The sequence below is a fragment of the Pseudorasbora parva genome, chromosome 4, assembly GCF_024679245.1.
Source record: "Pseudorasbora parva isolate DD20220531a chromosome 4, ASM2467924v1, whole genome shotgun sequence".
NCBI lineage: Eukaryota > Metazoa > Chordata > Actinopteri > Cypriniformes > Gobionidae > Pseudorasbora > Pseudorasbora parva.
Window position 1 is genome coordinate 45,585,065 of NC_090175.1, and position 26,776 is coordinate 45,611,840.

Here is a 26,776-nt window from a genome sequence, read left to right on the forward strand (position 1 = left end):
GTTTAAATACATTTGTTCCGAGAACCTGTAATGAATGGTATGCATTATGCAACCCTGTCTGTAGTATCAAATATTTCATTATTTAAGTTTTTAAATAAAATAAAAAAATAAATGTACAATATAACTCCACATTAAACAGCTACGCATGAGTACAATTCAGGAATATCAAATTATTAATATTCCACTTATAGACCACCACAATTTAATCACAATTTTTTCATGATGTTCATCCAAACAAGTTTTACCTTTGTTTTGGAAGTTTTATAGTCTTTCTTTCTTTATATTTTTGTCTTTCTACTTCTTCGTCTTTCAGGTAGATGCTCTTGCTCCACGTCAGCAGCTGGAGTGTGATGTTTATGATTGTATGGATTATTTTCATAAATTTGAGCTAGGGGGAAATGTTTTAAATGAAGCACGTGTATCTCATGTTGTAATTCCATACAATTGATTAATTACAAATGTTTGCCAACATTTTTCTGATGTATATGTTACCTTGTACAATTTGTGAGTTGCTTTGAGTTTATAATTGCTTAATGGTTCAAATGTAGCTGTATAAAAACAAACAAAATCCTGTTCCGTTGGGGCATGTTGTCACAAAAGATGTGTTAAATTACCTTTTTTTCCCTGGACAATGTTGGTAGAAAATGTTTTGTTGTTGGCAAGACTTGTGCATAGACTGTGACAAATCAGGAAAATACAACTACAATGTTCTTTGTTCATGTCTATCAGATTTGGTTTATTCGGATGAAACAAATCTCGCACAAGTGAAACACACAGCAGCCGCTTAAACAACATCTATTCACAAACTTTATTTCACCATCGCAAAGTGAATGTCATTATCAACAGTCAGTGAGTGCATTAGTGGATATCAGCCTACAGAAACTAAAATGGCATTGGTCATAAACACTATTAATAACATAGGCAATACGAAATAACAACAGGGTATGAATACAGCAGGCTTGGAATTGACCTTTTATTGGCCCAAAACAAGAGGAATCATACTTTATCTAGTGGAAGTTTAGCATTAAGACTTTTAGTGTACACAGTGACTAGGCTAGTGCCGTTTGGATGTGGAGCAATACTGTAGTAATCTCACAATAGAAGAAAAAAGCAAATATGAAATAAAAGCATTTTCGGCTCTTTCTGAATGCATGTGTGACTTGCTCTTCCTGCATATATAGTTGTTTTTGCATTTGTGATACTGAGGTAAAGTGAACACCCTCTAATCTACATCTAATCTGGCAATTAGCATAAACTACAGAGCTAAGAAGAGCAGCATGCAGCCTTTTTACTAAAGGTAAAATGAAAATAAAAAGTGATATTACAAACGTTTCTTTTCAAATGATTCAAATGCGATAAGATGCAAAATAAAAGTATCCTTCAACGTATAAAGAAAGAGTAAGAATCAAAGTTCTGATGTTAATATTACCAACATCTAAAAGTGAAATCATGCAATCCATCACCATTCTTTACCACAAAAGACTGATAACACAGAATTAAAAACATTTCAGTGCACAGAACACGGGTTAAAAGTGCTTGTAAGGGCAGATCTTCGCTCAGCTTTAGAATGTACTTATTAGCAGTACATCTGTGCCAAAACTGATCTCAGAACTGCATTCTATAGCACTTTTCCCTTAACATCACTAATAAGTTATCTTTAGTTCAGTAAGTTGTCCAGTAGGAAGAGCACCATTTTGTGGGATGACCAGTGACTGGCTTCACAGGGCTTTATAGCAGGACATTTTCAACACCGTCACAAACACGGGGGTCACATTAGCAAAAGGGCTCAACTCAAAAATATACGTAGTTTTATTTGCATTGTTTAAATGCTACTTTTTCCTAAAGTTGTTATAGATATAGAATATTTTCTAGTGATTGTCTAGCTATAGGTATTTTTGTAGTAGTGGGACTATTGTGCAAAATTTACACAATAATATTCACTGTGGACGGGACATTTACTGCACAGGTAAGGTAGAGTGACATTTTGACATGCATGCAATGCACAATCTGTTTATAGCATGGCCCTGTGAGAGGAGAATACTGATGATTTGTCATCACACACACACACGCACACACACACACACACACACACACACACACACACACACACACACACACACACACACACACACACACACACACACACACACACACACACACACACACACACACACACACACACACACACACACACACACACATAAAGTTGTGCTGCAGAAGGCTCAACCAAGGCTGGTGATGTTGGAACGGCCACCAGGGGGAGCTACAATGCGGTGTCCGGAGCGTCGAGGAATGTTGTCATCAGTTTGAGCCCCTAAAAATGTAGAAATATTACAAAAAATAAACAATACTCTAATGTGATTTATAAATGAATATATTTTTCAAAGGACTCTTCTCTTCTACATTAGAAAAGGTCATTCCATCTATAATCTGACCTCATCTTACCTGATAGGCTAAAGTTGGACTGATGTAAGTTTCTGATTGGTGGAGGCTGGTGCGTAGTGGGCGAGGTCTTGGCAGAGGGTGCTGGGGTTATGTATTTGGGTGTGGCTGGGACATCATATACTGGACCATCATACATCCCACGAGAAACTCCCTGCTTGATCATCATCTGCCAAACACCAGTTAACAGACATATTTGGTACTGTATATAAACACTGTGAGACGTGAGTCTAAAATTTGCTAATACACTATTCTTTCCACTATTTTAGTCCCTTGATTTTTTTTGTGCACTATACCACAACTAACTACTTGATTATTACGTTATCAATTAGCAAATATACTGTATACAAAGGAACTATTGATCCTTTATGCTACTTTACTACTGTTCAAAAGTTTGGGATCAGTAAGTTATAATCAGTAAGATCAGTAATGCTAACACTTTATTTTACAGAGACATATATTACATGTACTTACCACAGTAATTACAGTAAATTATGCATAATTATATCTAACTAACCATCAAACGAAACACTAATCCTACCCTAACACTATAGTAAGTATGTTTTTAATTAATATTACGCAGTACTTAATACACTGTAACAATGACACCTTAAAATAAAAATAAAAGTAAATTTATCAGTAAACCATTTATAACATTACAACATTTCTATTTCAAATAAATGCTAGTCTTTTGATCTTTCTATTCATCAATGAATCATGGTCCCGACACAAAAAAAGAAAACTGTTTTCAAAAATTATAATAATAAAAAAGGTTTCTTGAGCAGCAAATCAGCATATTAAAATGATTTCTGAAAAATTACGTGACACTTAAAACCGGATTGATCGCTGCTGAAAATTCAGCTTTGCCATCACAGGAATGAATTACATTTTAAAACATATCCGTGTCACATGTTTCTTTGTCTTAGTTTCCCGCCACTTGTCTGTTCCCTTGGTTACCCTCATGAGTTAAGTTCTGTTGATCTGTGTTTAGTTAATTATCTCCTTTCTGTCTGCTATTTAAGTTTCTCTTGTTCACTCAGTCTCTGTCTAGTCACTGTTATGTAAGGTCGTGTTTTCGTTGCCTGTCTGCATGTCCCTGTGAAGTTAAGATTGAAGATTTGTTTGATTGTGATCTTCTGAGTCTTCAGCCTGTTTCTAGAATTTTGTTTTAGAGCGTTATTATAATTCCTAACAGTATTTCAACCAATAACTACCGAACCCAAATATATACAGCAATACTTGAAAATAGTGAAAATAGTTTTTAATACAACATATCTGAGACTGAGATCAAATATTCACTATTAAAACTAGCTGAAATGCCTAAACTACAATCCTACCTTGTTGCGGTAGTGAATTCGCTGGTAGGCAAAATCAGGAAAAGGCTTGCGGGAGATGAAGCGTCCAGTCCCCTGCTGAACCTGAAGCTTCCCTTCCTCAAACACAATCCTGCCCTGACTGACCACATACTCCGGACCACCACGGCACTCCATCCCCTCAAAAATATTATACTCAAGGGCCTAGAAAGAAAAGAACAGATGTGCTTGAAGGAAATCCTTTCTATTTTCCAGATTATAAAGCACAAACTAAATGATCATTAATATTGTGCAGTTTTTTGCAATACACAAGTTTCATGCATACTGAGTTTTTTTACACTGTTAATGGATTCCCAGGCTAAACAAACAAAGTTAACAAAGTAAAACTTTTGGACAAATTTCAAAACATAAGTTGGACGTTTGATGGAGTATTTCTGTGTCAAAAACACTCATTCTGGTTTCTGAACTCGAAAGCTTCGGAACGTTTTTTTTCTCGAGTATGGGTTTGTGTGACGTCATATGGGGTGGATTTTCTTTGTAAGGGCCGTATGGGCATTTCTCCCGGAAGAGTGTATGCAACCAAAGCAAGAGAGCAAATGCACAACGCCCATAAACGCTCTTTTCTCGGAAAGGGCGGCTGCACTGCATTTTACAGTTTTTCATGAACTCAACAATGTCACCAAAGAAGTGTGTTTTTGATGGAGCGGTCCCAAAGATAAAGGTTCACGGTCGAGCATTGGAAGTAGGCAGTGAGTAAAACTGCTATGTTGGCTAACGTTTTTCAATGGAAAAATATTAAACCCAGGCTAGTGCTGTTCACACAAAGCGCACTTCATTCAAAGGAATTTTCTATGTAAACATGTAGTGGTCTGCTAACGTTCAGTCGCATACAATAGTCCATAAACCAAATTATGTCCTCATAAACCCTGAGTAAACACACAAATCTTGACCAGCTGCTAATACAGTTAAATACTGTACTAAAGGCAAATACAGTTACAGTACCACATAGAGACGTCCTGTTGTTGCTGCTGCTTCTGTTCAGTTTTAGCCTCCGGATCAGATTCTGTGTCATATGTATGGTTGAATCTGATTGATAGCCATGGTTTATTTAGGGTAACTTTTCTTTTCCATGTTTAAGATGTCACAGCTTCCACAGAGGCTCTCAAGGCAGTAGCTGCGTGCCGTGTGTTCGTGGCTCTTTAGCGCCGACTACAGGATACGTCTCTGGAAAGACTTGGAAAAGCCTATCTTTCTTTTATAAATATAATAAAACTAAAGACTTTTCGGATATATGAAGGGTGCAATACTACTCTATAGGTACTCAATATTGGCATGAGATTGACTGAAATGAAACTGAGTGTGTGTCCAAACTGAGTTCAGTTCAACTTCATAGAATTTTTCAAAATGCAGTTGTCAGTACATGCATTTTTCAGGAGTTAATTCAGATTAGAGGTTAGATCGGGCTCAAAAAATCAAGCCCGACCCTACCCGAGCCCGAGCACGTCGTGTCCGAGCCCGGCCCGGCCCAACACATTAAATTATGAGCCCGAGCCCGATTTAAACCCGACCATTGTTCAATACTTGGGGGTTTTGACGAGAACGAGCCTGTAATGAGCAAAGCGCAGCGACGCGGACTGGTGAGGCTCATGATTAAACTACATTTAGTTTTCAGTTTTCTCCACAGCGACTGTACAGCCGAATAACATTTTGTTGCAATATTTTCATGTTTAACACTTTGAAGCTGCTTTGAAACAATCATCATTGTAAAAGCGCTATAGGCTATAAATAAAGTTGACTTGACTCCGCTCAATAATCCGCAGGCGCGCTCAGGATCCGCTCACCGGTAAACTGATGTTTGCTCAAATCCAGCTCAGACATTTATCTGTAGCTTACTTTGTTGTAGCCATTAAACAATGTGTTTTTTCCTTCATATTTATGTTTAAATATTATAATATTATTTTTACATTTCATCTGATTACGATTAGTGAAAAGATGCGAGTGGGTCAGAAATGATTTTGGTGGTTATATTTAGTTTAATATTAAGTTTGGTTTTGTAGAAAGCATTTATTTCGTATTGTTTAAATTGTATCTTAATTTTAAAAAAGGTTTCTTGGGCCAATTGCCTGGATTTAATAAATAAAAAGCAAATAGCAGACTATAATCGCGAGGTGAAGTCGTGGGAGTGATTGCTTTCATTTCATCTCATGAACTGGAGCGCGCGTCTCTTAAATAAACCGAAATTCAGCAGGCTATACTTGCCTCACAGACATGACAAATATGCGAATAGAAAGCTTGAAATGTCCACTTTTAAACGAAACGATTCGAAGATATTTAATTAAGCAAAGTGCAGTGTTCATGCGAGCAGCTCTTGACACAGAGCGTTTCTGTTTATAATGCTGCGCTCCATCACTGCTCGAGCTGTGAGTTTAAGGCGCATTTTTACACTAATCCTGACTTGTGCAACTTTGTAGCCTACACATTTGTTTCTTAGTTGTTGTATTAGTTCTTACTTTGCTAAATATACATTTAATTTCTGATTATAGCATAGCTTTCTGCCCACCCAATTAGACTAGTAAAGTAGGCTAATGATTAAAAAAACAAACGCTTGATCACGGGCCCGGCCCTACCCGACCCGAGGATAGTGCAGGGAAATCTCAGCCGGGTCGGTTCGGGTCAGGTTCGGGCTCGGGCTCGGGTAGAGAATCTACTAATTCAGATGTAGAATGCAGTTGTCACTCCCGTAAATGACTGAAATGTGTGTGTATGTACAGTAATGGCCTTCATTTAGGCCTATTGCTTTTATAAAAAGAGTGATATAATTGAACAGTCCATTAGTCCAATGCAGTCCAATGCAGTATTAAATGTAAGTATAACTAAATATAAGCAATTCAGATATTCATTCAATATTCCAGTATCTAGCTTTCCAATACCGACTGCTGTGCTTTAGCTGTGATGGTCTTGATCTTGGCCGGGTCCCAGATAACAATGTCAGCATCTGAACCCACTGCTATCCGACCCTTCCGGGGGTACAGGTTGAAGATTTTGGCTGCATTAGTACTTGTAACTGCAACAAACTGGTTTTCATCCATCTTCCCCATGGCCTGTGGAACAGAATGAGTGGTGACTGATGAATTCATCCCGACCCATACCTCAATTCATATAAACATAAACACCGATGAACTTACCACAGATTTGTCCCACACAAAACCCATTCTCTCCTCCACTCCATTGGTGCCCTCAGGTATGAGGGTAAAGTTGTCCTTCCCTATGGCCTTTTGAGAGGTACTGTAAGCGCAATGTCCACTGCCCACAACCTGCAGATCCCCACTAAAGAAAGAATATTAAAAGGCACATATCAACAGGGAAAGCAGCTCAAAACCTAGAGCTAGCTGTGATGTGACCTTTTTTTATAGGTTATAGGTTGTCATTATCCTACAACTGTATACGCAGACAAAATTATAATACAAGCTTTGCTTTCTGCACCAGCATTAAGGGTCAGCAAAACATTGGTCTCTTAAGTGGGTTGAGTCTTCGTTCATCCTCCATTGAGGCACTGAAAAAAGTCATGTCATCTTGTTTGGTGTCCACCCAGGTTGATGTCATTCACCACCGTCGCTTTTCAATGCCGTACGACTCGCATTGACAGAGGAATATCTGATCTGTCCGCTTACATGGCAGACACAAACGCATGCATCAGATTCATATCAGATTTATTTACACATATGAATGAGGCCTGAAACCGAAGTGAGAATATCAGAATCCATTGGATTTTTACTTGGTTACATGTTTGTGGGTTATATCCGATCTGTGCCACATGAAAAGTTTCAGTAAAAATTGTCAGTTATCGGAATTGACAATGCAGCCTAAGATGTTTGATGTTCACTAAGGCTGTATTTGTTTGCTCAAAAATACAGTGAAGCATAATAATATGAACATGATTTTATCTTTTGGTTTGACAATAATGCAAGCTGTTGGTCACTAATCTGTATTGTATTAATAGAAAGTCAGTTAATATAAAGATTTGTAAAGGAACATGTGTGATGTGGCCATGCACACTTATTAGACCGTCTCATTGTAGTTTTTAATTGCTGAGGAGGATACTAGCCTACAAGCCTCTGAAGGACTGGGCTGGGAAGGACACAGTCTCGGTAGGATGCAGCCTTCCGTTTAAGAAACACCCCTAGAGTTTCATGACAGAACTAGGCATTTCCACCAAACTGACACTAGACTTGCTTATTGAAGAAATCAGCGTAAGGTGAATTATGTTTCTGTGAAACTAAAAAGGTTGCTCCATATGAGCTAACCCTCAAAATAGACCCAACGGCATTTGTTAAATACACTGACACTGCCAGGCCAAAAAAGTTGCTGTTTTAAATAGGCAAACAGGCACAAAAAAGATCATTGTTGCTGTGATTATTATATCTCTTGCATGTTATGATTGGCAACAGCTCTTCTAACCCTCATTGATAGAGTGTGTAGATTTTCACTTCTCAAACAACCATGTAGGAAGACACATCATGGCCATATTCCAGGATGACAATGTCAAGATTCCTCATGTTCAAACTGTGAAAGAATGGTTTGGAGGGAGCAAGAAGAATCATTTTTACACATGAATTGGCACCTGAGTCCAGACCTTTTCTTTTCTTTTCTTTTTTTTTTTTTTGCTGATCAATGTATTTGCAATCCTACTAAAAAGAAAATAAGCTAGAATATTCAATAAAAAAAAGCTAGGTTACTAACTGTAATGTAAGGATATGTGTGGCCAAAGGATACACACAATGAAATGATGAGACAAGTATCTATTCTAGACAGAGGCAATATGCTTTGAAATTCACAAAATACAACACCACGCGTCTACACAATATGACTAAAGGTTGTCTTCAAAGTGTACATAAAGTATACATATAATCTTTTTCTAGCATTTTCTCTCATCCTTTGGACTCTTGTATCAATGCTAAAAATAAATGTCCTCACTCCAGCTGTGTTGTCTGCTTCTTTGTGGCAGAGAGGGAAAACGAGAGAGAGAGAGAGAGAGAGAGAGAGAGAGAGAGAGAGAGAGAGAGAGAACGTGTGTGTGTGTGTGTGTGTGTGTGTGTGTGTGTGTGTGTGTGTGTGTGTGTGTGTGTGTGTGTGTGTGTGTGTGTGTGTGTGTGTGTGTGTGTGTGTGTGTGTGAGAATCCCTGTGCCTATAAGAGTGTGTGTGCGCCTGTCAAATTATGACATCAACATAATGACATATCTCCCACAGTCTATCAGGCTGTTTACAAGTTGTGTGTGCGCTTGTTTTTGTGAAATATCAGGACACAAATGTGCATAATGACATGGGTATGACATATGTATTACAAGGTTTGAAATGAGGGTGAAATGTGAGGACATTACCCATGTCCCCATTTTTCAAAATGCTTATAAATCATACAGGATGAGTTATTTTTTTAAAATAAAAATCCAGAATGTTTCCTGTGATGGGTAGGTTTAGGGACAGGGACAGTGTAGGGATAGAAAATACGGTTTGTGTGTGTGTGTGTGTGTGTGTGTGTGTGTGTGTGTGTGTGTGTGTGTGTGTGTGTGTGTGTGTGTGTGTGTGTGTGTGTGTGTGTGTGTGTGTGTGTGTGCGTGCGTGTGTGTGTGTGTGTGCGTGTGCGTGTGTGCGTGTGCGTGTGCGTGTGTGTGTGTGTGCGTGTGTGTGTGTGTGTGTGTGTGTGTGTATGTATGTGAGAGAAAGAGATAGAGAGAGAGTGTGTGATGGGGAGGAAGGAGGGTGCTCTGCAACCATGGCAACAGGAGATGAAAGCCTGATCTATTTTTAGAAATGGGGCCAGGGAAAGGTGTGCCTGCGGTTTGGGTGTAGCACAGAGCGAAATGTAATCGGGAGAGTAGATATAAAATTGGTAGATGTTTCCAGGTGTAGCACTTGCCCAAATGATCCAGTGTTACAGTGCATCTACACTAATGATGCAAATGTCAGAGATGTCTAAAAGTGTAGAAATAACTCAGCATTTCCTACCAGGCCAGTAGAGAGTTAAGGTGGTCAGGTGTTGTCGGGTCAGGGCTGAGGGGAGGAGAGGTCACATAGGCTGCTGCTTTTGCCCAGTTTTTGCTCCAATAGTGTGATCCATCTGTTGCCAAGCTGGCTGTGATTGGCTCACCAAAAACAACAGAGCCTAAAGCAAATGCAATGAAGAGAATACGTCTAAACATGTTAGGACTGACATAGTCAAATTAGTTTAAAATAACGTGTTGTGCTAGACATCAGAATAAATAACTTTCTAAAAATATATACACTAACATTCAAAAGTTCATTCAAATGGGGTCAGTATTTTTTTTAAACAAACTAATAATTTTATCCAGCAAGGATGCATTATATTTAAAATATATTGAATAAATTCTGTTCTTTTTTGTATGCTTTGTTTTTCTATCTGTGTATGTTTTTTTGTTGCTGTTTTGTGTGTGTAAAGCGCTTTGAGAAGCTCCTTTAAAGGCATTAAAAGATGATCACTGTTTCCACTGTTTCTAGTGATATATCTGGGCCATTTTATGATTAATTGAAATACATTTCTTACATACAGTTCATTTAATAATAATATAAAATGTAATAATATGTTCACATGTGACTGGAGTAATGATGCTGTAAAATCAGTGTTGCTACACAGGAATAAATTAAAACATTTTAATATACAGTATATACAAATAGAAAACAGTTATTTTAAAGTGTAATATTTTTTCACAATATTACTGTTTTTACTGTATTTCTTTAATCAAATAAATGCAACCTTGGGTGAGCAATAAGAGGTTACTTTCAAAAATATAAAACTCAGCATGCAACAATATTTCACAATATGCTGTCACCTTTCTTCCGTGCATTGGCCACAGTCTCAGCTGCACTCTTACTCATCACTTTGGTGATGTAGACGGGGCAGTTCACTCGGTTGCCGAGGGTGATGGCGCGGAAAACCGCCTCTGTCTCCAGCTGTGAAACAGAGAACCAATTAAATCAGGACACTTCACTCCGCTGAAACTGACTGGATAAACAGGTAGTCAGTTAGTCAACTTCTAATTAGTTCATCAATTGGTTTATTGATCCCACCTCCTCTGGCCGGCTCAGTGGGTGGCCCTCTGGACCAGTGATGCCCATTCCTAAGATTTTGCTTTGTTCCTTGTACACAAATGTTGCAAACATGAATAAACTGTAAACGGCACCAAATTGTGTTTGAATACCAATTGATGGAACTTTCATTTGTTAACTGATACTGTACCTGTGCTATCAGGTCTCCATTCTCTGCGTGCACCAACACCACTGCCCCAAGCTCTTTGAGGAATGAGAATGCTTCATACAACTAGAGGAGACAAAGAGAGATCATATTAATTATTTTATCATATTACACTACAGAGAGTTCTATGCTGGAAACACAGATGGCAAGTTTGCAGATGGCATCATAAACCAACCTGAGAGTCAGGCATCTGGAAAAACCCTTTGTAAGCCATGTACACTTGGAAAGAGTTGATTCCTGCCAAAAGAAGAGAACATTAACATACATAATTCCAAAAACATATACTACTGTTTAGAAGTTTGGGGTCTGTGATATTTTTAAAAATGTTTTATCAAAAATACAGTAATTGTGAAATATTATATTATATTAAAACAACAGTTCCCTTTCGGGGAACTCGAGCTGCGTCGAAACGCTGTGAGAACGCCTCTGCGTTAATGCGTCGTGAAGCGCCTGTAGAACCATTCCAAAAAAGATCGATCGTCGGCGTGATGACGTCATCGACCGGAAGCTATAAAGCGTCCGTGAAAACAAACAGGAACTAGCTTCTGAGCCTTCAGCAAGCGATCTGTGTGAACCTGTCTGTCTATTTGGTGTTTTTGTCTGTCTATATTCAGAGATTTTCCACCCTTTTGTTAAATATTGCAGTATATATTAACAAAAGAGAAAATAAAATAGATAGAGTAAATATGGCGAGTGAAAGCAGTTTTAAGAGGTGTGTTCATCCCTGCCCACGCTACATCACGAGCGGGGATACACACTCTCTTTGTGTAGCCTGCTTGGGAGCGCAGCATGCCCAGGCAGCCCTCGAGGGGGCTGCTTGCGAGCATTGTGAGCGATTGCCATTGAGAACGCTGCGCTCCCGCCGGGCACTCTTTGAGGAGGGTGCCTCGGCTCGTGTTCCCCGCGGCTCTGGTCCCGCTGCCGCCGAGGCGGAGTGAAGGCTGCAGTCGTGGGGATCACAATTGGATGTTGCAGAGGGGTTAGAGACGGGCGCTGCCTTATCTCTGCCCTCACCTGCTCCATCCAGCGGCTCTTCTCAGGGCATGGAAGCACGCATGGCGGTTTCTTCCCCCCCGAGAGAGTCGCCGGTGCTTCATCTGTCCAGCTCTGAGGAGGTGGACGTTGAAAGCATCGAGACTGAAGACTCGCCACTTCAGTCCCCTGCTAGTGAGGAGCTAGTTGAGGTTCTGACGCGAGCAGTGGCCAGATTAAACATCGACTGGCCCACTGAAAGATCTGAGGCAGGAAGAAAGCGTCATAGCAAGCTAGACGAACGATTCCTGCCATCTCGCGCTTCAGAGCCTCAGCGGCGGGGCCTGCCGTTCTTCCATGACTTGCACACCGAGGTGGCAAGATCATGGAGGAGACCGGCATCATATCGAGTTTTCAGCCCGCAGACTTCGGTCTACAGCAACATCAGCGGGCTGAAACAGTATGGTTATGGGGCGATGCCAAAGGTCGAAGAGACGCTTGCGAGCCATCTCTCGCCTTCATCGGCATCGTCCCTTAAGGCCCCGACTTTACCCACCAGACCTTTAAAAACAACGTCGGCGTTGGTGGGTAAAGCGTACTCGGCAGCGGGTCAGGCGGCTGCATGCCTGCACACGATGGCTATCGTGCAGGCATATCAGGCTGACCTGCTGAGGGATCTGGATGGTAGTGATGTTGTGGGGGGAGATATTGTTGCTGAACTTAGATCGTCAGCCGATTTAGCTCTCCGGGCCACCAAGGAGACGGCCAGATGTGTTGGCCGCTCCATGGCAGCATTGGTGGCCACGGAGAGACATTTATGGTTGAACCCCACAGACATCAAGGAGAGGGAGAAAGCTTTCCTGCTTGATGCGCCGCTTTCTCCTGGAGGCCTCTTCGGTGACGCAGTCCACACTGTCACCGAGAGGTTCCAGGAGTCGAAAAAGCAAGCTGCGGCGCTCAAGCAGTTCCTCCCTCTCCGGGTCCAGGTCCCTGGGGCTGCTGCTGATACCACCAAGCAGCCCAAACCGAGTACGAGCTCCTCACACAGGGCTCAACAAAAGCAGAGCGTCGCTGCCCGAGCTCCCCCTCAGCGCGGGGACGAGGGGCGGCGCTCTCAGACGAGGCCTTCGAGGGGCAGGGCTGATCTGCGGACAGTCCTGATCGCCAAGAAGGCCTCGTCGAAGCGTTCCTGACGCCAGAAGCGTCAGGATGCTGAGGGTGGTTCCCCCCGTAGGGAAACGGTGTTTACCCCTGCCAACGGTACCCGTTTCCCTACGGCACCCTCGGGGGGCCGCGCTGCCAACCCCGCCGCAATGCCGGGGCGCAGTCGGTCTCCGTGGGCCACCCGAGGGTGGTCCGCACCCCCTTCGGGGGGCCCCCGAGCAGTCAAGTCCAATCCAATCCAATCCAATCCACCTTTATTTATAAAGCACCTTAAAAACAACACTGTTGACCAAAGTGCTGAACACAATTCACAAAACAAAAACAGCAAAATAGCAATAAAATAAATACAACAATAACAAAGTCAACCCTCAAACTGATCCAAAAGCCAAAGAAAATAAATGAGTCTTGAGACAGGATTTAAAAACAGGGAGAGACTCAGCCAGTCTAATGTGCAGAGGCAGCTCATTCCATAGTCTCGGAGCTGCCACGGCAAACGCACGATCACCTCTAATTTTACGTTTCGTCTTTGGGACGACTAACAGAGCCTGATCTGCCGACCGGAGTGAGCGAGAAGGGGTGTAAGGCACAATCAGATCAGATAAATACTTGGGGGCCAGGCCATGAAGACATTTAAAAACAAATAACAGAATTTTAAAATTAATGCGGAAATGCACAGGTAGCCAGTGTAGGGACTGGAGAACTGGTGAAATATGGTCATGTTTCCGGGTTCCGGTTAAAAGACGAGCGGCTGCATTTTGGACTAGTTGTAAGCGTGCCAGTAGTGATTTGTTAAGACCAGTGTAAAGGGCATTACAATAATCTAAACGAGTAGTGATAAAAGCATGGATTAAAATTTCAAAATTCTGTGGAGATACAAATGGTTTTACTTTGGCTAATTGCCTCAGCTGGAAGTCAGTTGTTCCCTGCCGGTCCGCCGCTTCAGGGCACTGTGCTTGTTGCTCAAAATACACCAGAGGCCAGCCTCGAGAGGCTGGTTCCCTTAGTAGATTTTCTAGACGAGTGGAAACGTCTATCAAATATATCTCATTGGGTCCTGCAGATAATAGAAAAGGGGTACGCCATTCAATTCAGAAGTCGGCCACCTCCTTTCTGCGGTGTCCTACCTACAGAGGTGGGCCCGGAGCAGGCTCTGGTAATGGCACAGGAAGTAGAGACACTCCTGCAAAAAGGGGCTATAGAGAGGGTTCCCCTCCCAGTAGGGAGTCTGGCTTTTACAGCCGTTACTTCATCGTGCCGAAGAAGGATGGGGGCTTACGCCCGATATTAGATCTGCGGCTATTGAATCGCTCGGTGGCCAAGCTCAAATTCAAGATGCTTACACTCAGACAGATTGTATCGCAGATCAAGTCGGAGGATTGGTTTGTCACCATAGACCTCAAAGATGCGTATTTTCATGTCTCCATCCTTCCACATCACAGGAAGTTCCTGAGGTTTGCCTTCGGGGGAGAGGCATACCAATATCGTGTACTTCCCTTCGGTCTAGCACTGTCACCCCGCACGTTCACCAAGTGTGTGGATTGCAGGGCATCCGCATTCTGAACTATATCGACGACTGGCTGATTCTAGCGAATACAGAGCAGATGGCGGTTCAGCATCGAGATGCTGTTCTCGCCCATATGTCGAAGCTGGGGTTGAGGCTGAACGCCAAGAAGAGTGTGCTTTCTCCGGCTCAGAGAACCACTTTTCTAGGTGTGAACTGGGACTCGGTAATTATGCGGGCGCAATTATCGCCAACACGCATAGCATCGATCCTGGCAGCCGTCAAAGAGCAGAAGCGAGGCCGAGCCGTCACTGTGAAACAGTTCCAGAAACTGTTAGGTCTCATGGCAGCAGCGTCCAACGTGATACCTTTTGGCCTACTGTACATGAGGCCACTGCAGTGGTGGCTCAAAACAAAAGGGTTCTCCCCGGGGGGAAATCCGCTCCGCACGATCAAAGTCACGCGGCGATGCCTACGTGCTCTGGTCATGTGGAAAAACCCGGGGTTTTTATCTCAGGGTCCCGTGTTGGGGGCTCATGTTCGTCGCGTAACGCTAACGACAGATGCCTCTCTCACGGGCTGGGGGGCGACCATGAGTGGTCGCTCGTCCCAGGGGCTATGGCAGGAACATCAGCGGCACTGGCACATAAATCGGCTAGAGATGCTCGCAGTGTTTCTTGCATTGAAACAGTTCCTGCCCGACCTCAGGGGCCACCACGTACTAGTCAGGACAGACAACACGTCCGTGGTCGCCTATATAAATCACCAGGGGGGGTCTGAGGTCTCGTCCATTGGACAAATTGGCACATCGGATCCTCCTGTGGGCCCAAGGGAAATTGCTGTCAATCAGGGCAGTATATATCCCGGGGGCCCTGAATCAGGAAGCAGACAGCCTGTCGAGACAGGGGCCGAGGCCCGGGGAATGGAGACTCCACCCAGAGGTGGTGGAGCTCCTTTGGAAGGTTTATGGGAAAGCAGAAATAGAGGTTCTCGGCAGGGTTGACCCCCTCCACAATAAAGGTGTACGTGGCGGCCTTGGGTGCCTTCCACGTCCCTTTCGGTGGAGTGTCTTTGGGAAGACACCCTCTAATTACACGCTTCCTTCGTGGCACTTTAAGGTTGAGGCCGGCTATGCACTCGAGGGTCCCAGCATGGGACTTGGCCATTGTTCTGAGGGGCTTGTCCGGACCACCGTTCGAACCTCTGGAGGAGGTTTCGGACAAGTTCCTCACCCTAAAAACCATCTTTCTGTTGGCCATTTCGTCTCTTAAAAGAATAGGAGATATTCAGTCCCTGTCGGTAGGGCCCTCATGTTTAGAGTTTGCGCCGGGGATGGTGAAAGCATTTCTGCACCCCAGGCCGGGTTATGTCCCCAAGGTTCCTACGAGCCCACGGGGCCCCATCACTCTACAAGCCTTTTGTCCTCCTCCGTTTAAGACGTCAGACCAGGAAAGGTTAAATCTGCTGTGTCCTGTGAGGGCACTGGATACATATGTCCACAGAGCTGCCCTGTGGAGAAAATCTGAGCAATTATTTGTCTGTTTCGGACCCCCTAAGAAGGGGGCTCCAGTATCCAAGCAGAGGATGAGCAAGTGGGTGGTCGAGGCCATCTCACTTGCTTATGAAGCGGCCGGGCAGCCGTCTCCACTGGCTGTCCGGGCGCATTCAACCAGGGGTATGGCTGCTTCAAAAGCACTCTTGTCGGGGGCTTCCCTCCACGATATCTGCAACGCGGCCGGATGGTCGTCTCCGTTAACCTTCGTCAGGTTCTATGAATTAGACCTGGCATCTACAGTTGGGGCACACGTACTCTCGTAACCGTGTGCGCTTCGGCTTCACACATACGAGACACTTGGTCCTATGGCGATGTGGGTATAAGCGTTCTCACAGCGTTTCGACGCAGCTCGAGTTCCCCGAAAGGGAACGTCTCAGGTTACGTATGTAACCCTAGTTCCCTGAGGGAACGAGACGCTGCGTCGCTCTGCCATACTCCCCGGCGTGTCCGTGATCACTTACTTCAGGCTTTATCAGAAGTTAGTTCCTGTTTGTTTTCACGGACGCTTTATAGCTTCCGGTCGATGACTTCATCATGCCGACAAACGATCGAGCCCCCTCGAGGGCTGCCTGGGCATGCTGCGCTCCCAAGCAGGCTACACAAAGAGAGTGTGTATCCCCGCTCGTGATGTAGCGTGGGCAGGGATGAACACACCTCTTAAAACTGCTTTCACTCGCTATATTTACTCTATCTATTTTATTTTCTCTTTGTTTGTTAATATATACTGCAATATTTAACAAAAGGGTGGAAAATCTCTGAATATAGACAGACAAAAACACCAAATAGACAGACAGGTTCACACAGATCGCTTGCTGAAGGCTCAGAAGCTAGTTCCTGTTTGTTTTCACGGACGCTTTATAGCTTCCGGTCGATGACATCATCACGCCGACGATCGATCTTTTTTCCGATGGAATGGTTCTACAGGCGCTTCACGACGCATTAACGCAGAGGCGTTCTCACAGCGTTTCGACGCAGCGTCTCGTTCCCTCAGGGAACTAGGGTTACATACGTAACCTGAGACGTTTTCTACTTTAATATGTTTTAAAATGTAAGTTATTCCTGTGATGGCATTACTCCAGCCTTCAGTGTCACATGATCCGTCGGAAATCATTCTAATATTATTAATGTTGAAAGTTGTTCTGCTCTTTGTTTTTGTGGAAACATATTTTAATGCATTTTAATGCAGCTTCTCATAGTGCTTTACATACAAAAAACTGAACAAAAAAACATTAACAGATAGAAAAACAAAGCATATAAAAAAAAAGTGAACAGAATTTTCTAAAAATAACAGAATTGATTCAACATATTTTAAATATAATGCATCCTTGCTGGATGAAAGTATTATTATTATTATTATTTAAATACTGACATCATTTGAATGAACTTTTAAATGGTAGTGTATATATTTTTAGAAAGTTATTTATTCTGATGTCTAGCACAACACGCTATTTTAAACAAATTTGACTATGTCAGTCCTAACATGTTTAGACGTATTGTCTTCATTGCATTTGCTTTAGGCTCTGTTGTTTTTGGTGAGCCAATCACAGCCTGCTTGGCAACAGATGGATCACACTATTGGAGCAAAAACTGGGCGAAAGCAGCAGCCTATGTGACCTCTCCTCCCCTCAGCCCTGACCCGACAACACCTGACCACCTTAACTCTTAAATGCTGAGTTTAATATGTATTATATTATACTATTTTATTTCAATATTTTAGCACAAACCAATCCTTTGTAACATTATCAGGGTATATGCAGGAATCCTGAAGTTAATTTTAATACCTTTTTAAGACTTTTTAAAGACATTTTCAAAATATTTCAAGACCTCAAAATTATAATTTATAAATGTATTTATTACTGTCACTTTTTTAATTGAATGTGTCTTTTCTGAATAAAAGTATTAATTACTTTCAACAACAAAAAAATCTTACTGACTCCAAACTTTTGAACGGTAGTGAATTAACAATCATTTTGTTAGCAAATTTTGACAAATGCCTCTGAAACATCAGTATAATCAAGCTATGTCACTTTTGTCACATCTTCGAATAGGTGTTCACCTTTTTCCTGTACCAGCTGTTCCAGCTCCTCCTTCACACCTTCATGCCAGTGTGGGATATCCACATGAAGTGAATAATCACAGCAGGACTTCTTATCAGCGGCTTCCTGCCACTTCTCAAAGGCCTCCAATAGACTGTCGCCGGGCTGTGGACTCACATGGTCAACTGAAACAGAAGATGATGCTTCTGCTCACATGTTTTTCTATATTCTATTATTATATTAAGGATTAGAGAGAAATTTCTTTTGAATATTTAAAAAAAAAATCCTTTATATTGAAGATGCTGATAAATTGCAGCTTTAGTTTTAAATACTCAATTAAACTGTATGTTCCTCTAAGGCTTTTTCACGTTCACAAAGGCTCTTTTCCAGAGGCGGACAGTAGTGGAGTATTTTTACTTTCTACTCAAGTACATTTTTCAACTTCATCAGTGTTTTTCTTTGGAAAACTTTTACTTCACTACATTCCAAAGAATAATATATGATGTCATACTTTTACTTCACTACATTTCATAAATAAAAGTGTTTTTTGGGTTTTTTTACCTTTAACTTTTAATTACATTAAATATATAGTACTTTCTTACTGATAGTACTTTCTACTATTTTAATTACTTTTACTTGAGTAAAAGTATACAGCGCTACATTTTTTGTTTAAATTATATTAAACATGAAATGCAGTGCAGTAAAATTACAATATTATGTTTTGAAATGTTGCAAAGTAAGTCTTCCAAAGAAGAACACTGATAAAGTACATATACTTGAAAAATAGAATTACTTGGAAAGTAAAAATACTCCACTACTGTCCTCCTCTGCTCTTTTCACTCATTATGAACCACAACAGTTAATAATTCTAATTCACTGCTTAAAGAAAATGACCTATTGTGACGGAAACAAACTCTTGGGTCAGACTCCTAGATGAAACTAAATCCGATTGGCTGTAGCTGACAAGCAGGACATGCACTCCTAGGGCATACCCTTGTAGCAAGCAACAACAGACATATTTGGGACACCGCTTTGCTCTTGCAGGGAGATGCAAGTGAGTCCTAGTCCAGCTGATTTTTGCTCCTTGCTAAGGAAGTCGCTCCAAATCAGAACATTTGGAACTGCATCCTAAATATTCAACATACTTAATCCTTTGCAAAAATTAGACAATCTTGGAAGTAAATGTGTTTTTAAATTCATCCAGACTTACTGATCATGGTGGTGCCACCTGCCAGAGCAGCTTTGGTGCCCTGATAGAAGTCATCCACAGGTGGAGTGCCCAGGTAAGGCTTAAGCAGGCAGGTGTTCACATCAATACCTCCAGGGATCACCATACACCCATTAGCCTCAATCACCTTCACACCCCCCGGCACAATCAGGTTCTCCCCAACCTGTCTGAAGGAGAGTTTGAGGGTGTGATAAAGAGTAAAGAGGACCAGAGAGTCCTGGGACCAAATACATTGCATATTATATAGAGCTATCTTTTAAAATTATTACACAGCTCTTTGAAAAGATTGATTCTGATTGGTCAGTCACGTCATTCTGAGGTCAGTTATTCCACGTCTCTTGTATCACACCACCGATGTGCTTTCTCTCATTTCAATCAAACGCAACTGGTGCCATCTTGTGCCTCATTTATTGACTGCATATACTGTCAAATAATCCAAAGGACTTCTGTATTATTAGTATGCCTGAGGAAATATTGTTGGGAGTGTTTGTTTAGCTGCTGGAATGATTGCTTTCTACACTGTAATGGAATGTAAGATAATAAACAGGTAAGATTTTAAAATGGCTTCCCCTCAAGTCAATATTTCATGTCCCCTGTCATTATTAATGTGGTAAAAAAGACATGTAAGAAGGGATACAAACCAGACAGGGACTGTCCTTCTCTATAAAAGCTTGGCATTTAAATGAGCTAATAAAATATTTCATCTTAAATTAATATTTCATGTCTAAAATATTAAGCAGCCATGTAATAAACTCCTTTACAGTCATACAAACATAACTGATAACCCAGCAGGATTTATTTTGCGATAAAATAGATGTACATTATCCCTTACTTGAAGGTTCTAAACAGAGGGGCATACTTTATATGATGCCATAGGACAGGGCTGTCAAATTTAAAGGAACTGTATGTAAGAAATGTATTTCAATTAATCATAAAATGGCCCTGATATGTCAATAGACATTAAGAAATCATGTTAATTTCAAATACTTATATCACTGACAACAGTAGTCCGGGCCAAGATATTGTCATTTAAAAGTTGTTGTTGCAGCCGTCTACTGATGTGGATGTTGACATGTTGTGTTCTGGCCTGTAGCTCCACCCTCCACCGATCTACCAATCAAGAAGTCAGTAGTGTTTCGGCACCTGGGTTGTCAGCTCTGCTCTAGTTACCACAGCTGCAGCTACAAACGTTCCTGTTAGATCCAGCAGCCTATCTGGCAACCTCGAGTCAGGGGGGAGGGGGAGATCTGAAAGTGATTGCAGTACCAGTTTTCATTCACTTCCTTTAATGTTAACTTATTAAATATGTTAAGATCTAGTTCAGTCATGAAACTCCAGAGGGCGCAGGCTAAAAGGTACTTTACATGAAATCTGCAAGCAAATCACACCAATACCAAATTGCACAAGCTGATTGGCCTCTGCTGATCCTGCAGCCAATGAGATTGCTTGCTCAACATTTAAATAGTATGGTTCATTGCTTGCTGTAAGCTAGTCCTGAAGACATTTATGTGATTAAAGTCGAGTCGCTGTTGACTAATCGCTGATGATGTCAATATAATGAACAAATAACTAAGCCAGTATCATGAGCTGAGACTTGAGCATGGGCTGCCTTGTGGATCGCTATGGCATATAATACAGTGCTGCCCACAAGGCTATTGCTCCCACATAACAGCTTATTTTTATTATATTTATTATATATTTAGACTTTTTATTACTTTTACCTTTGAGTCGTTATATTTATCACAAATTTATGCTCATTCTAAATCATATACAGACAAAGTAGCACAGTAAAGATTACATATGAATGCATTAGTGATTGCCTCTCTAATTAAAGTGAATCTGGTGGTGGTGGTAGTAAGAAATATTTGCTAGAAATTTTCCATTTCTAAGCTATTTTATTGATAAATCATAGAACAGTGTTGACAATACATTTCTGCACTACTGAATGTTTGTGTGCATGCAATCTGCACGTGATGCGGGGGGTGTGTTACAATGAAGCAAAGCATAACAGCGATTAACTTGTGAGTACAATAAGCTGTTAAAATTCTCCCAATCAATTTTAAGCATCCAGATGGCATAATCAAACATATATTTGATATATATATATATATATATATATATATATATATATATATATATATATATATATATATATATATATATATATATATACAGTGCCTTGCGAAAGTATCCGGCCCCCTTGAACTTTGCGACCTTTTGCCACATTTCAGGCTTTAAAGATAATGATATGAAAATGTAATTTTTTGTGAAGAATCAACAACAAGTGGGACACAATCATGAAGTGGAACGAAATTTATTGGATATTTCAAACTTTTTTAACAAATCAAAAACTTGGGCGTGCAAAATTATTCGGCCCCCTTAAGTAAATACTTTGTAGTGCCACTTTTTGCTGCTTTGCTTGGGGTATGTCTCTATCAGTTTTGCACATCGAGAGACTGAAATTTTTGCCCATTCCTCCTTGCAGAACAGCTCGAGCTCAGTGAGGTTGGATGGGGAGAGTTTGTGAACAGCAGTTTTCAGTTCTTTCCACAGATTCCCGATTGGATTCAGGTCTGGACTTTGACTTGGCCATTCTAACACCTGGATATGTTTATTTTTGAACCATTCCATTGTAGATTTTGCTTTATGTTTTGGATCATTGTCTTGTTGGAAGACAAATCTCTGTCCCAGTCTCAGGTCTTTTGCAGACTCCATTAGGTTTTCTTCCAGAATGGTCCTGTATTTGGCTCCATCCATCTTCCCATCAATTTGAACCATCTTCCCTGTCCCTGCTGAAGAAAAGCAGGCCCAAACCATGATGCTGCCACCACCATGTTTGACAGTGGGGATGGTGTGTTCAGGGTGATGAGCTGTGTTGCTTTTACGCCAAACATAACGTTTTGCATTGTTGCCAAAAAGTTTAATTTTGGTTTCATCTGACCAGAGCACCTTCTTCCACATGTTTGGTTAGTCTCCCAGGTGGCTTGTGGCAAACTTTAAACAACACTTTTTATGGATATCTTTAAGAAATGGCTTTCTTCTTGCCACACTTCCATAAAGGCCAGATTTGTGCAGTATACGACTGATTGTTGTTCTATGGACAGAGTCTCCCATCTCAGCTGTAGATCTCTGCAGTTCATCCAGAGTGATCATGGGCCTCTTGGCTGCATCTCTGATTAGTCTTCTCCTTGTATGAGCTGAAAGTTTAGAGGGACGGCCAGGTCTTGGTAGATTTGCAGTGGTCTGATACTCCTTCCATTTCAATATTATCACTTGCACAGTGCTCCTTGGGATGTTTAAAGCTTGGGAAATCTTTTTGTATCCAAATCCGGCTTTAAACTTCTCCACAACAGTATCTCGGACCTGCCTGGTGTGTTCCTTGTTCTTCATGATGCTCTCTGCACTTTAAACGGACCTCTGAGCTATCACAGTGCAGGTGCATTTATACAGAGACTTGATTACACACAGGTGGATTCTATTTATCATCATTAGTCATTTAGGTCAACATTGGATCATTCAGAGATCCTCACTGAACTTCTGGAGAGAGTTTGCTGCACTGAAAGTAAAGGGGCCGAATAATTTTGCACGCTCAATTTTTCAGTTTTTGATTTGTTAAAAAAGTTTGAAATATCCCATAAATTTCATTCCACTCCATGCTTGTGTCCCACTTGTTGTTGATTCTTCACAAAAAATTACAGTTTATATATAATTATATATACATATATATATATATATATATATATATATATATATATATATATATATATATATATATATATAATTATACACAGTACAAACATTTTATGTAAACAAAATCTTTTATTTTATATGTGATTATTCATGAATAAGTAATCGATTGCCCAGCACAAATACATATGGACAGAGTTTTTTAATTATATGCAAAGATGCTGTAAAGAGTGACTTAAGAACCATTTGGCATATGACTAACTGATGAGGTTTGATTTATAATTCATAATCATATTAATAATGTGAAACTGTCAGTGAAAAAAAACACATTGTGCTTTGGAAAGAATGAGAGTGTGCATGGTGTCTTACTTAATAAGTCCATCTTCAACGTAAACGTCAGCATATAGGGACTGATCATCATTAACCACTCTTCCACCTTTAACCAGCAGCCGCTCACTCTGAGGAAGAAAGGAAGAGAGAGAAAGAGAAATAGCAAGAGAGTGAGCAATTCCAACACCAGTTTAAACCTTATGTTTACCTGCTATATTTGCAATTCAGTGAAGTGCTCTTACAACCACTGATAAAAGAGCCTTCTGCACAGTTGCAGCCTCACACTCTGTGAATGGGTGGGGTTCTATGAACAGAGAAGAGCAAATGTGGTAATGTGGAAAGATGTTAGGTTGCCATGGTAACCTCACATCATCCAGTTGTCAGGAAGGCACAGCTTTCCTTGGCTGATTTAGGCTTAAGTTCAGAGAAAAAAAATCGCATTAATCTAACCTAAATATATGCACTATTCCTAGATCGCAAAGATTGCGTTAGTCAAGGATTAGGATCGCTGTAATCCATTACTCATAACTACAGACAAATATACAGCACATAGGTCACATGTTCCTCTTGTTCTTTGTTTTAATGTGTTCACTGGCATTTAAAAAAGTGTCTCCTCTATTCCAGATTTCATGGCGACAGACACTGTTGCGTCTCGTCCGCTGCAATTGCACTCGCCATGATTTGTCAAATGACACGCTACGCGCTCAACGCTGTAGACTCATGCACCGATTCATTAATTATTCCTGCATGTATTTTAAACGCGATCTGAGCATTCGTCGCTTCATGCACGACAGGGATGTGTGCCTGGCTTTGACACATTGTAGCAGTAATGGTCACCTTCCCGTTGGCTGATTTCAGTGCTCTTAGCGGCCTCCGCTTTGCTGGCTCGCTAAGAATTTAATCCCTTCTCGTTTCCCCCATGCGCAGGATTTGCCGGGTAGCAGCAGGGTCGCCTCGCAGCCGGTGTCTTACCGTCAAATGCGGGATGTTCTTCTTTCCCTGGTAGCCCGTTCCAGACATCTCTCCTTTATTATTGGAGGAGATTAAACAACAAGCAGTCACCCGCTTCTTTATGCCACCAACCCACTTAACAGGCGCTCCGTTTAGTGCTTCACGAGCGAGCGCCTCTCCCGAGGGGTGTGTGTGTGTGTGTGTATCTGTTCGCCTGTTCGAAGACGTGTTTTGTATTGAGTGTATGTTGGAGCGCCCCCCTCTCATGAAACAAAGAGAGAGCGAATTGGTAGAGAATCGGTAAAAAAAGAATAGCAGTTAGGTCAGGTCGACAGCCTAACAATAATTTCGTGAAAAATGTATTTTTGATGTAGGCTCTATTGTAGTAGTCTACATATAGCCTACATATAGGATTAATCTTAATGCATAATGGTCAAATAGCCTAAATTTTGAATTTTTAAATAAATTAACGTTTAGAATGTTAGAGATAATACAAATTAAGTTGAAAGAACGTTCTAGAACAACGCCGTACCTTTAAATATGTTCCACTAATATTAAGAAATGTAAAGGCTATGGCTACGTTTCTAGAACATTTCAAATTCGTTTCCAAATGGGACTATTTGATATAATAAAGGCTGTTAGTTCCAATAAAATAAACCAATAATAATAAACTAATGAAAGATCACATGGCAAATTCAAATTAATGAAACTTACACCGCATACAACAAAAAGCAATAAACATGCGATTTCTCACAAGGCACTTATGCTAGCTAGGCTATACATCTAAAAATAAACATGATTTGATAAATTATTTATTTATTTATAAAGACATACATGTGAAAACATAAATGCAACTTTATATTCTCTATATACTTTATAAATGAATGCAAATGTGTTATTATTGCATAAAAACTTTAAGTATGCCTGGGCCTTTAAAAATGACAGCAGGCCTAATAGGCTGTTGGATTAAAAAAGTTATTATATAGCCTGTGTTTATTTTTAATATACAAGGTAAAACCAACTAGTTCTAGTCTATACGTTTTTACTATGCAGCATTTTATTTTAAATTACATTTGCAGTGTGTTGTTAACAGGAGCTGTTAATCTTTTACGAGCAAATGTTAATCTTATGTTTTAGCATTATGGTTCAAATCTTTTGCAAAATCATTGTAGCTAGCCTATTGTCAGTGTCACGCATAAATAATTTCAGCCCACCTTCCCGCTGTTTTGCTCATAACGACAATCCTTTCCAGCCTGATCCATGATTTTGGCACCCGGACGCACATCGTCCCTCTCGCCCGGGGAGCTGATGAAGGACCCCCCGCTGATCTCATAGGCTTCAAAATCCCCATCCACAATGCGTTCCCTGCTACTGCTCCGCGAGGTCCTGCTCCCCTTCCTGCCGACGGCGTACTGGTCAAAATCGATAGTCTTGCTATCATACGCGCCCTCGACGGAGCTGAACATTCCGTGAGACTTATGACGCTGGTTGGGTCCAGTCGAGATGGGTTTAGCCAGGTACACAGGGAGCTCATCCTCCCGGTTCCACTGTCGCCTACAGTCCGACATCACTCACGGAAGGGAGATGATACTCTGTCTGTCTGATACAATAAAGAAGCGAGACGGCAGTGCAGAAAACCAGGTCAGCCGTAGTTGCCGGGGGATGCGGAGCGGAGGTCGCAGCTTGCAGACTGATAATGCGAATGATGCTGCGATGTAGCTACTTTCCAGACAGACAGTGACACGGTTTATAATGAGCTAATCCGAACAATATTGCATCCTCAACATCAAGACATCAAAGTTTTTCTTTTTTCTTTGTCAGGTAGGCTAGGTTGGATTTGGACAGTGCAGTTATATTTAGTTATATTTTATATCGGGACAGTTTCTTCAGACGCTGAGTGAAGCTTCCATGAAATGGGCCGAACAAACGAACGATCTTGAATTAAATTGTTGTGGTATCCGATTATAATAAACATCAACCATGGCTGTTGACATTTTTTGGGAAGGGTAGAAAAGACTCCTGCACAGCCTGGAACATGACATGAGAGAAGTTTGTTTATCTGCAGTCCCAGTTACCGTCAGTTCCGCCTGACAATGCACTTGTTTGGACAGATGCAAATGTTGGGGGCGCATATAAATGATCCCCAACGCTTGCGTCTCGGTTGGGTTTACGTTGAGAAAGCATTTTTTTTTTTGCCCTAGTGTTTTTGATTTACGAGATTTACATAAGAAGTAGGAGGCAATGGTGTTTGAGACTCACAGTATGTGATGTCCATGTACTGAACTCTTATGATTTCACCATGGCAAGGTTAATTCATTTTTCAGTCTAG

General features: G+C 41.2%; 1 protein-coding gene across 2 annotated transcripts; it reads right to left on the bottom strand.

Moving 5' to 3' along the window:
• Positions 1-784: 784 nt before the first annotated feature.
• Positions 785-26,569, bottom strand: crmp1 (collapsin response mediator protein 1). Of its 2 annotated transcripts, none has more exons than XM_067441959.1 (14): positions 25,662-26,569; positions 23,536-23,624; positions 19,462-19,646; positions 18,272-18,436; positions 11,199-11,260; positions 11,009-11,089; positions 10,840-10,908; positions 10,602-10,722; positions 9,760-9,916; positions 6,941-7,082; positions 6,686-6,856; positions 3,780-3,959; positions 2,446-2,611; positions 785-2,314 (listed from the first exon to the last, which is right to left on the bottom strand). In XM_067441959.1, exons 1-14 carry the CDS (start codon positions 26,013-26,015, stop codon positions 2,223-2,225), a joined length of 2,034 nt encoding a protein of 677 aa, XP_067298060.1. In that variant the 5' UTR covers positions 26,016-26,569; the 3' UTR covers positions 785-2,222. The 2 variants fall into 2 exon arrangements, with proteins under 2 accessions (XP_067298060.1, XP_067298061.1); XM_067441960.1 differs by lacking the exon at positions 25,662-26,569 and adding an exon at positions 24,469-24,876.
• Positions 26,570-26,776: the final 207 nt, after the last annotated feature.

Excerpts from the sequence above, each read along its gene's own strand:
- crmp1 (XM_067441959.1), bottom strand. The coding sequence starts at position 26,015 with ATGTCGGACTGTAGGCGACAGTGGAACCGGGAGGATGAGCTCCCTGTG. Across the intron at positions 11,090-11,198 it reads TCCAGATGCCTGACTCTCAG|TTGTATGAAGCATTCTCATT; the intron begins GTTGGTTTATGA and ends TGTCTCCTCTAG. Across the intron at positions 9,917-10,601 it reads GGCCAATGCACGGAAGAAAG|GCTCTGTTGTTTTTGGTGAG; the intron begins GTGACAGCATAT and ends CATTTGCTTTAG.